Source organism: Equus asinus, chromosome 11, assembly GCF_041296235.1.
Source record: "Equus asinus isolate D_3611 breed Donkey chromosome 11, EquAss-T2T_v2, whole genome shotgun sequence".
Lineage (NCBI taxonomy): Eukaryota > Metazoa > Chordata > Mammalia > Perissodactyla > Equidae > Equus > Equus asinus.
The window spans coordinates 53,864,267-53,876,118 of record NC_091800.1 but is presented as its reverse complement, the minus strand read 5'-3'; the positions used below and the strand labels follow the sequence as shown (position 1 = coordinate 53,876,118).

The following is an 11,852-nucleotide window of genomic DNA, read 5'->3' as shown; positions in this document are numbered from 1 at the left end:
ACACTCACATATATACTTACTTGATTTTAAAACAAGTTAAATTTACACATTTATAGTTTTAGTTTCAAATACATATTTGATGGATATAATGCTTAACATTAAATAATGTTTTTGGTAGAGTAACTTTTTTGAAGATACAAGATTAAGCAAATGGACTCTATTCTTGAAATAAGCTCTGATGTCTGAAGTGACAGTAAATTAAAAATGGACCATGAAATGTAAATTTATTTTTCAAATTTTATAAATAAAATGGTTAAATTAAAAATAAGGAATAGGGTCTTCCTGCATTTAGAATAAGAATTTATAAAACAGATTATTTAAAAAAGAATTCTTAGGGTCCTTGAACTCAGCCAGCCTTTTTAGAGAGAATGTCTATATAAATCCATGCAATAAGAATAGTTTTTAAACTACTGAAATTATTTTCATCTCCTGTCTGTCTTAGCTTCCAGAAAAGAACTTTAATTTACCTTGATATTCTGGACTATTTTAACAATATTATCAGAAAAAACAGGCATGATTGAAGATTAAATCAATTTACTGCATTCACAGAATTTTTTCTATTTACAGAAAAGCTTAGGCCAGAAGGGAGGGTTGGTGTGAAGAAGGCTCAGGCTGAACTAAGTCCTTTAAGACGCTGTAAGCAATGTCTACCCTGTACACGGCTGGACAGTCTTTGCACAGGCTCCAGCCCCCTTTATCTGTGGGGCTGGCTGTAACGTTACCAAGCAGCCGGAAGAGTTTTCCCTGCTCACTGACACCCAACTTTCCTTTCAAAAGGGGCATATCATGAGATAACATCATAAAAGGACACAAAGCCTGGTATAAGAGCTTATTCTTAGAATAATCAGTCCAGTAAAAGAATATATGTTTAATAGCCTATCTTGATTTAAATAGGGGAGAGAAAATAACGGAAAGGAACGTTTGAGGAGCAGGAAGCTGCTTGGAAAACAAAGGGTAAATATGAGAAAGACGCTGGAAACAAACTGGCCAGCCCATTTGCCTTTGGCTGTGAATAGGGTAAAGCATCTGTGTGGTTTATGAAGCATTGCCCTTTGTATAACATGCCAGTAATTTCTTGAAAAAAAAAATAAAGTCATCTTCTTAAAGGAACTGTAGTCCCAGAGAATTCATTAAATGCCACCAGAGCAGATTATAAAACTGGATGAAATTTCCCAAGACTTTTTTTTTTCTGATTGATTTCTAAGAAGGAGCCAATATTGATTGAGGGTTCCAAATAATCTAAAGTTTAGTAGTTATTTTCACCTTTTGACCATTTAACTGTACCTACAGAAATATATTTGACGACACTTTGTGAGTATACTTACCTAATACCCAGATTTGAGTGAGAATATATATATTCTAAAGCCCTAATAAAATAATTCAAACTTCAACACAATGGTTTTTCTTAGGAAATTTTATACATTTACAACTTAAATTGACAGAAAAACAAATCATATTTAAGTTATACAGTAGTTAATGGCAGCAAAATTTAATTGGCAAATTCCTGCCTGGCCATGATTTGGTTTCCCAACTACCATTTTGAAAGCATGTTCCTGAATCATTTCTACTCCAAAGCCCTACGTCGTCATCTAAGTACAGTTGACAGGTCTGATAAATTCTTAAGAAATACTTACTTATATGAATGCTGTGCTCTGGTGCTATAGTCATCTGAGTCTATGATACTTTCACAGAATTTCTTCATTTATTAATATTCTTAGGAACAATGAAAAATCTTGAATGCTTTTTTAATGTAACTATTAGAATCTTGCTTTAAAATTCATGCACACAGGTCCTCATTTGTCTCTGCCTATGGAACCAAGTTCTGTGATTTACAGTTAACACAAACTTGGCACAAGAGTTTTTGCCTGTTACCCCAGTGCAGTTCTGGAAATCCAAAATACAGTTTTCCCAGAGCAATTTTCCTAAGAATCTAGTAGAAGTTGGTATTGCCCAATTTTAGCCACTAGATGGTGATAATGCAAAGATCCAAGTTTTCTGGTGACATACCCTGAAGACAACTAGTAGGTTAAAGAGGCAAAATTAATTCGGAATGTTTAGGCACTATTAACATGAGCAGACAGACTAAATGATGGGCAGTGAAAGAAAGTTCTCCCTAGGTATTTGAGTAAGACTTTACTTCTGTGCAATAAGCAGAATAGTGCAGTACTTCTCAAGCTATTGGTGGTAAAGGGCTGGGTTTTTATTTTCAGACTGTTGTAGTGCCTATAGTTTTGAAAAAGAGTAAAAACGAATTCCTAGACAAATAGAAACAAAGAAAATATAAATCCCAATTTTTTAATTAGGTTCTACAGAAACAAAATTACTCCAACAAGTTGCTTTACAAGTTTCTAAATGCTTCCTATCAGCATCTGTACTTACCTCCTCACAGACCAGTACCACACGGTGTTAGTGACATACAGTGCAGGCACTGGTTTGAGGACCACACTTTGAGTAGTGCTGAAAAACTGGCTTGATAGTGCATCCCATTCAGTCAGCAGAGCCTGGTTCAAAATGTGGCTCCATAACCACCAGCTGGGTAGCTGTGGAAAGGTCACTCAACGTTTCTAAGCCCCAGTTTACTCATTTGGATCAGGTAAACAATATCTATGCTTAGGCTTTTTATGAGAACTCTGTGATAATGTGCTAAACTCTCAGGAAGCACTCAAATGTAAGCAGAAACTGAATAATATAATTGGTACCTTTACATAGTAAACAGGGATCGTTTTCTCTGATTTCTGTTTCATCATCTTACTGACTGGTGTTTTTTCCATGAATAGAAAGAATGTGTTCAGTTGATCATCAAACACTTAGAGGACCTTGAAATTTTGTTTGATGGTCCTGATGGAAACACAGCTACTTGGAGATCCTTGACAATACCTGTCCTGTCTCTGGGAAGTGGACCCTCTTCCACTGAGCCGGCAGCTTTGGTGGGCAGAGCGAGGACTACACGAAGCAGTGAGAGAGTCAGAGGGTGCATGTCCACCCAGACGTGTCTGCGTTCAGATACTTCCAAGCCCCACGTATTTGAAGAACTGCAGAAGCACTCTGCTGTCAGCTCACAGTCTAGGTGGTTATTACAAAACTCAGGAAAGGCTGGCACGTAAACGACATTAGGCAAGATGAAGGATGGCAGTTTGTTCCTTGATTAATCATTATATTGTGATTAAATACCATTTATTACCATTTAATACCAGTAAATACCATTTATTGTGACCTTACTATGCCAAACACACACGACTTCACTCTTTACAACCATCCTGACAGATGAATCGTTTTAGAAATAAGGAAACTAAGGTTTGGAGCTGTTAAGCTGCTTAAATCACAAAATGCTAACCAGAAACTTGTGCTCTTTAACACTGTATTTACCACATCTGGAAGCACAACCACTCCAGCTATGGTGTCCCAATCAGTCTTTAAGGTTATGTAAATGGAACAAAATCAACTATCAGACCTGGTTCCAAAAGTTACAAAAGCTGTAAAGTCACTCAAAATGACCAAAAAGTACTTAAATGAAAAAGCATAACCACCATACCGGAAAAAAGTAGCTCCCACCATGAAAATGTCACTGGGGGTATTTTTAAAATCTTGGTACACCATATCCACAATTTAAAAATACTGGGTTCAAAGATCCTCTATATCTGCTGTGAACTATATAACTCAAAAAGCTTGGTAACTGAAATCAAAATCTCCTAACATGCTCACTTTGGCCAATACATTAAGAGTTTCAGCTTCTTTACAAAAAAGGTCCTGAGATATTATGATGCAGCAATTCTGCCCATGTGCATTTTACCTTTCTGCCCCAAGGAAGAAAGGACTAAGAAATCCACAAAAGTAAAACCAGGCAGGCCCTGAAAAACTGATATGCTGGTGGCAGGAGAAAAAAGAGCAGTAGAATTAAGGTTTTATAAACTGGAGAACGTTTTATTTTTGTTAGGTAAAGGGATTTCTTCATATGTTATTTTAATAAAAGGGAATTTCATAGGTAAAAACCAATATTCAAAATTATAAAACAAATAGAACTGTCTGTGTATAATCACTGCATCAAAAATTTGCAAGAGACTCAACAGAAATTCTTTAGTTGGCAAATGCGGTTTGAAGGGGTAATAAAATCTTTTTATGGCTAAAGCAAGAGTCTTGTTTCCTGTTGGCCCAAAAATAGATGTTTCATTTCCCAAATAAGTAGGTTCTCCACTGTAAAGAAATATTCTTGTATAGTTGGTTTCTATCTTCTTGAACTCTGCTCCAAATTCAGCCAACTTCTCATACGTCCTTAACACAAATTTGGAACAGTCGTATGATTCAAACCATGTCTCCGCCCCTTTTTCTGGGCTGGCTTGAACAGTCCACGTCTCGTAATAAATGCCTGTTTCATTGTCCCGTTTTACCCACTTTGCCATTTTGTTAAATGCGTTTCCTAGTTAAAAGAAAAAAATCACCTATGTAAACATCAAAGCTAATCACATTAGTTTTAAGCAAGATGTTCCAACCTGATTAAGGCTATGGATGTATGTGAATAAACAACAGGTTTTGAATTTCCAAACCTGCATCTCACAATAGGAATCCAAGCTCAGCCAATTTGTATTCCATTCTTCAAGGCTCAAGGTGTTTCTGAATTGTGAACACTGAATATAATACTTGTATAAAGAAGTCTTACACACTAATTCTATAATCATTTAAGCTACAGTCAAAAGCAAAATTATGCATATACAGAAGCCCTCTTTCTCTACCCTACTCAACAAATCTTGGATTTAGAAGCAAAAGGGAGAAAGGAAGGAAGGAAAAGATTGTGGAAGAGGAAAAGGTGAATGGGGCAAAGACAGTAAGAATTGAGGAGGGTGAAATATGAGGTTTTCAGTCCCAAAGTGTAGTACGCATACTGTAGGAATGGCTGTCTGAGGCACAGCTACTCTAGAAGGCTGGCCTACTTATGTTAGTTATAAGACAAAACACCATAGCCCCTCCACTTTGAATATCTGGTATTTCCCTTTTCTCCCAGTACTCCCAGCTATTGGGAATCTGCTTACAACCTTGCCAACCACCACGCAAATTCTTCCAATGAATCAACTAAACTGGAAATGTTTTTGCCCAAGTTCATGAACTATACAGACTCTAGGATGGCTAACACTCTCTCCTGCCACCTTCTACCAGACCAGAGGAATGTGGTCCAACGTTAACAAAACACCACACTCCGCATGGTTACAACCTCATCTGGGCATTTACAATGCCCAATAGAGCTCAGCTCCAACATTTCACTTTGTCACCGTGGGAACCTTTCCCAGGTTACTCCAACACGAGTCCATAAAATCAATACCTCATGTCCTAGAAAATGAACAGAGTGGCTGCCTGTATCAATTTTAGGGAATTAAAATTGTGGAATAATATAAAGCCTGTTTTCTTAGAACTGGGGATACTGTTCCTAGTGTTCTTCAACTTTGAAAAGCCACTGCTCTAATTAAGAGTTAAGAATGCTTCAAAACACTATTTTGTAATGTGAAACAAAGATCAATGAACAGGATTAATCACAAGGCAAATGGATAACAAAAGATTTAAGTGCTGTCGTATTAGAGAAAATAGTGATCACTTGTTCGAACATATGATCATACACTGATGCAGTAGGAAGAATTTTCAGATAATGGAAATGAAGAAAGGAGAGATGCAAACTGGCCTGGAATGAAAGAAAGAGCAGCTATTTATTATATGGAGCACTGTTAAAAGAGAAAGACTTTTATATTGTTGGGATGGTTTGGGGCACATCTGTATTCGATATACGAGGCAATGAGTCGATATGGTAAAATATGACCCAAGGTCACCTAACCAGTTGCTGATAAAAGTTCTCCTGAACTCCCTTCATCACTAACCAACAATGCTGCACACGCAGCAACATTTCAAGTGTTTCAGCAACTTTCCCACACATCCAAAAGGATAGAAAATCTCGGGGATAAAATATTTAAATTTCTCAGGGGTCCTCAAACGCATAAGATCATATCTGTTTTGAGAGGCAATGTAGCAAAGCGGTTAAGAAAATGGTCAATGGGACTTCACTGCCAGGGTTGGAGTCCCACTTACTTAGTTCTGTGACTTTAAGCGCTTTGTGCCTCAGTTTCCCCATCTATAAACTGGGGAAAATAACAACTACTCTCTCAGGAGGTGGTTGTGATGAAAAATGATGTGATATATGTAAACACTCAGAACACCGCCAGGACCAGAGAAAGTCCGCATGAATGGGAGCTATTATTATTTCTTGACATAAAAACATTTTAATTTACCATCACTAAAAGTCTTTTTTCAGATATAGTTAATAGGTCCTTTAACCAATTATTTTTTCTGGTATTTTATGGATTTTCCTCCACTATTTTATTTAGAAAGTGCAAATCAATTACAAAATGTTTTATCATGGCATTCATTTTTCCTATGGGAACACAGCAGGAGGAAAACTACTCATGACCTGTAGGGGAAGTTTTGCATGAGTAATAGTTTGGGTCAAAAGTTAGTGGTTCCAGAAGTACATTTTATAAATTCACCTCTAAAAAGCAGAACATTAGAGACATGCCTGAATGCCACTAATTTCTTTCATTTTGCTATCAATACAATCATCACATACTGCCATATTTTTTAAACTTACCTGATATGGTCGCTACTAGAACTAACGTCCCATTTTCCTTCCAGTGAATATCATCAATTCCTTCAAAAAAGCAGGCAGCACCTTGATTACACCAGAAAGGAGCATTCATTTCAGGTCGGAGATGGGGAAATGTGCAGTTTCCAAGTTGGAAAAGTTCATACCATTCCATCGTGTAATTCTTGCCCGTTAAGGTACTCCGGAATCCAATGGCATCATGCATAATTTTCTGCGTAAGGATCATACATGTATAAAAAACATTTGTGAAGTGGCCATTGATCGAGGAACCAGGTGGGAGAAAATGTGATCTACCACAACTGCACATCAAGGAGAACAACTGCTCAGCTGTTCCTCTTCCAAGCTGCTACTCTCATGGCCACTCCATGGCTCCTCAAGCTCCAGGCCCTCTTCCACTCTGTTTTGGCCACTGCAGCTCATCTCAGATAGGAAGACGTATGCTATGTGGACACACTTGTAATTGCCTTACAGCTCAGAGTTAATACCAGAAGCCTCCATGCCAGTCTCAGGAAGGGCATCTGTGTACCTCGCAGGGTGATGAGAGGCTCAAATGGGGAGCTAACCTAGGAAAAGCATGTAACCAGGGCCTGGAAAAGAAGCTTCCTGCCTGCCTGCTCTTCCTCTGGGCCTCCTCCTTTCCCACTTTCCAGGAGCTGAGTACAGGAGTTGGGTTTGGATTCAGAATATTAAAAGGGATTCAAGTGATTGCGTTTGCTATTGTCAAGATCACAGAACCTGATAATATTCTTTGACAACTCATTTTAAATATGCTAAGAGGAACACCAATAAACCTGATCTGAAATCAGCCTTTTGAATAGTGATTATTCCCTCAAATCCACTTAATAATGGCATCATTTAACTGACGAAAGTTGTAAGATCAAGATGCATCCTTACCAAGTGTCCCAGGAGGTCCCCGTATTTGAACTCCCATACCGGGGCTTGTAACCGAAAGACTTCAATGATGTCATCGCCCTTCATAACTGGCATAGGGGAGCTAGCTGGACAGAAAGTATATTTAGCTTGACAGTAAGGATCCGGCTCCGGACGGAAGGAAAAGCGTCTAATAAAGAAAAAGAAGCCATCAACTTAGATTCTGACAGGAATTGGGTTCTTCTTGCATATTTTAGAACGCATAAATTTCACTGTCAATAACATTTTTAGAGAAAACATTCAAAACTCGGTCCATAGTGTATAAACATACGTTTTATTTGTTATAAACAAACTCCACTGTCGTTAATAGCAAATGACACTTTAAAAACACTTTGATAAATGTATGCTTCCTTGTTTCCTGCTCCCATTCTGAGAATTCTGAAGACAGGGATCCTATCTTAAAATGTTTATAGCTCCAGATTTTATTATAGTAGACAAATATTTAATGAATACATGAATATTTTTCAAACGATACTTAATTTTCCAAACAACCCATACATTAAGATTATCTAAAAATAATTAGGATTAAACAGAATCTGTTTTCTATTTTCCTAAGAATTAACCAACATTCCTTGAACCAATATTCATTGAGGATCTACTATGTGTGGGACACTATAGTAGAAAGAGAGAAACAAAAATTCATACACTGTTCTCTTCCGTACGGAGCTGTGGTGAAGGAGGGCGAGGCTGGGAGGAGATTACACAAGCAACGCAGGGCAGTGTGCTAAGTGCTAAAGGAATACAGACAGTCCTATGGGCACGAAGGAGGGAGAAATCATTTTTACCTGGTGTGGGATGGCTGGGGGTGATGAGGGCAAAGAAAGACACGAAGACTTGGCCTAGGTTTTTAAAATACTTTCCAAGGTTAGAACAGAAAAGGAGGGAAAACATGAAGTATTACAAGACAAGTATGATGTGCTGGGAGTCTCACATGGGTAAATAAGGCTGGAATTCAGGCTTCAGGCAAGGGTCGTGGGAGTGGCATGTGGGAGGCAGAGCTGTCAGTCTGCACTAACACAGTGTGAACCACACCCCCCTGGGGGTCCCACCACCGGGGAGGACTGAGCCCTGAGCCCGGGAGGGAGCCTAAAGGATTTTAAGTAGCACATCTGATATAACTGAGTTTGCTATAAAATCCACTTTGTTTTATGAATTAGGAGAAGGTGGTGAGAGAGGCCAAATTCAGGCTGACAGGTCAGCTAGGAGGTTACCGCAATAATGCAACCAGAAAAGAAGGTGGCCTAAGGAGGCCATGGCAATAGGACCCGAGCGGGGACTATGGCAACAGGACCCGAGAGGGGACTACGGCTGAATTCAGCTCAACAGACACACACTGGCCACGTTCCATGTTTGGCACTGGGAGGGAAAGATGAAAGAGCCAGAAGCTGCCTCTATCTATCCTCTACAAATCCTAGATCCCTAAGATTCTAGCCAGATCTATTGTTTTATCATCCTAACACATCAACAAAAAAATTTAACTTTTTTATTTTTATTTTTGCTGAGGAAAATTTGTGCTGAGCTAACATCCATTACCAATCTTCCTCTTCTTTGCTTGAGGAAGATTAGCCCGAGGTAACATCTGCACCAATCTTCCTCTATTTTGTATGTAGGACATCGCCACTGCATGGCTTGACAAGTGGTGCAGGTCTGAGCCCAGGATCCAAACCCATGAACCCCAGGCCACCAAGACGGAGTGTGCAGAACTTGAACCACTCATCCATGGGACTGGCCCCCAAAAATTTTCTTTAAGAAGTTAACAAAATGTTGATGTTAGCCAAAAATATTAATGACCTTCCCCAGAATTTATGAGACTTAGGTATACTTATCTATTTTATAGGTATTTACCTGGTTTAAACAAATACATAACTATACACAGGTTTCACTTGCCCACAGCAAAACCCACTTTAAGTCAAAGGTAATTCCAAAAGCATAATTTAAGTATGAGCATAATAAAGTTAAGTTTTATTATACTCAGTTGAAGGGATGAGATGGCAGGATGAACTTAATACCTGAAACTTTTAAAGAAATGTAAGAAGTCAGAGTCAATACCTTGCCCTTAAATCTAGTAGTTCTGGATCTACAATCTCTTCCTTGTTTTACAGAATATTTAATTTTGACTTCTTACAAACATTTTATTAACATTTTCCAGAAAACTAGCTTCAACTTCAAACTTCCCTTTTCTTGTATATCAAGCAAAACAAGGAAGTGGTGCAAACCATCCAGTGAGCAGAATACACTAATATCCACGGTTGACAATACCTGGCATTTACTAGATTTAATCGTCCCAACAAACCTGAGGTGAGTGCTACTACTATTCCTACTTTCTGACTCAGGACACGTGGGCACAGAGATTTGGAGTCACTTTCCCAAGATCACACAGCTCCTAATGGTGGAGCTTGCTTTGATCTGCAGCAGTCGGAAGCTAGAACTCGCTCCCGACCGCGATTTTGACATTCAAAATACTTGTGCGTTTTCAAAAGCTGCTGGCCTTTCCCCTGCCTGATGTTGACATGGTGTTATCTTTCTGTTTAGCCATCTCTGACGGTCCTAGGCCTGTCAATACTCTTCCAGGTCAAAGGCTCAAATCAGCTTCACAGGTTTGAGTCTCTGGCCTCGACTTATGACCAGGGTCCCAACTCCAGGCTGAAGACAGTGGACAAACGAGGTCACCAACCTCCCCAGACTGCCCGGCACCGAGGGGGCGGGGGATTCCCCGGAGGCAGGACTTTCAGTGCGAAAAACGGGAAGTCTCAGCGAAGCGGGTCGAGTTGGTCAGACTGTAAATTGGGACAAAGGTTCCGCACCCATAACTAATGACAGGGCATGCCAGAAGTGATAAATGCGACATTAAAAGTCCCCCCAAAACATTCAGAGTCAATCGCATCTAAAAGGCACACGATAAGATAACAGTACTCCCTTTTCCTCCATGATTCGGGACAGCCCTGAGCCTACGTCACCTCGCAACTGGCTCAAGGGTCCCGACAGGAAGAAAAGCCCCGGGCGGCGCGCGCCCAGCAGCTCGCCTAGCGAGCCCCAACTTCGTTCACCCTGAGCCCTGAGCGTCACTGGGCACCGCCTCCAGGACGCGTGACCAGTACAGAGACGCCCGCGCCCCGCCCCGCCGCCCCCGGCCGTGCGCGCGCCCGCCCCGCGCGCCCCCGCGCCGCGCGCACTCACCTGTAGGGCACTGGCCACTGGCGCCGGGAGGGGGTGCCGGCGGCCGCCGCCAGCCAGAGCAGCGCCAGCGTCCAGCTCCAAGGCGCGCGCTCGGGGGCCGCGCCCGCGCCCCGCAGCCCCCGGCTCCCCGGGCCTGCGCTCCCCGCCTGCGCCATGCGGCGGCTCCCGGTGCTTCCGACGCCTCCCGAGCCCGGACGCGGCGGAGGGCCCGCGAGCCGAGCATGCGCGGAGCCGCTCCTCCGCGCCCGCGCGCACCCCGGGCTCGCGCCGCTGTGGCCCCGCCCTCTGCCCGGCGCGCCCCGGCCCAAGACTCGGTGCCCGCGGTGCCGGGCGCCTACCCGAGCTCCAGCGTGCAGGGCCGCGGCCCCCGCCCGGCCGTGGCCTCTCCTCCCCAGCGCCCTCCCTGCACGACGGCGGCTTCCAAATTTTGCTGGCCGGCAAGGCACTCCGGGCCGCTCTCAGGAGCGCTCCATCTGAGCCTTGGGGTCGCAGTCTCCGACTGACAGGTGGTGATGCCCAGTTCTTCTGGCCTCACGTCTCAGGTTAAGGCTCACCGCTTCCTTGGCGCTTCCTCTGACTTTCCCCCACTAAACACCAAAACCAAACCAAACAAGCCAGCTTCTGGGCTCCTCCCTTGGATTCTCTATCACTGAGCTCTTCTTATCTCACAGGGCCCAGACTAGGTGGCAACAAAATTTGAGTGAAGGAGAATCTTTGGGGTGGCGGGTGCAGTGAGGAAGACAGTAATGGGCGAGTGATTTGTCCTCTCCCAACCTGAGCAGTGTCAGCAGTGGCCAACACTAACAACATATAGCCCACGCTGCTGCTCTAAACCCTATTGAATCCAGCCTCCCAGCTTCCCCAAGATGTTCTTCCTTGTTTGGATCTGCCGCTTCAGTGGGGAAGAAGATTCTACATTATCCTCTCTTCTTTGACCCCTCGACCACCCCAAGAAAACAATGGGAGCAACTGTCCTGCTTCTGATGAGACACTCATGGCCTGACCTGCTGTTAGACAGATGTTGACTTAAGTCTGTAACTAGCACAGTCATGGCCTTGTCACTTACAATCACTTGTTTTACAAGAGAGCAACCAGCAGAGAAAGCCAG

The 11,852-nt window shown here is 42.1% G+C and overlaps 1 protein-coding gene across 3 annotated transcripts; it reads right to left on the bottom strand.

The window, feature by feature from the left end:
* Positions 1 to 445: 445 nt before the first annotated feature.
* Positions 446 to 11,036, bottom strand: CLN5 (CLN5 intracellular trafficking protein). Of its 3 annotated transcripts, none has more exons than XM_044779848.2 (4): positions 10,745 to 11,036; positions 7,532 to 7,697; positions 6,623 to 6,848; positions 446 to 3,093 (listed from the first exon to the last, which is right to left on the bottom strand). In XM_044779848.2, exons 1-4 carry the CDS (start codon positions 10,897 to 10,899, stop codon positions 2,789 to 2,791), a joined length of 852 nt encoding a protein of 283 aa, XP_044635783.1. In that variant the 5' UTR covers positions 10,900 to 11,036; the 3' UTR covers positions 446 to 2,788. The 3 variants fall into 3 exon arrangements, with proteins under 3 accessions (XP_044635783.1, XP_044635785.1, XP_044635782.1); XM_044779850.2 differs by lacking the exon at positions 446 to 3,093 and adding an exon at positions 3,901 to 5,665; XM_044779847.2 differs by lacking the exon at positions 446 to 3,093 and adding an exon at positions 3,901 to 4,414 and having other exon boundaries at positions 10,745 to 11,000.
* Positions 11,037 to 11,852: the final 816 nt, after the last annotated feature.

Coding starts and splice junctions, on each gene's coding strand:
- CLN5 (XM_044779847.2), bottom strand. CDS start 10,899: ATGGCGCAGGCGGGGAGCGCAGGCCCGGGGAGCCGGGGGCTGCGGGGC. Junction 6,849..7,531: donor GGGACCTCCTGGGACACTTG/GTAAGGATGCAT, acceptor ATCCTTACGCAG/AAAATTATGCATGATGCCAT. Junction 4,415..6,622: donor TCTAGTAGCGACCATATCAG/GTAAGTTTAAAA, acceptor TCTTTTAACTAG/GAAACGCATTTAACAAAATG.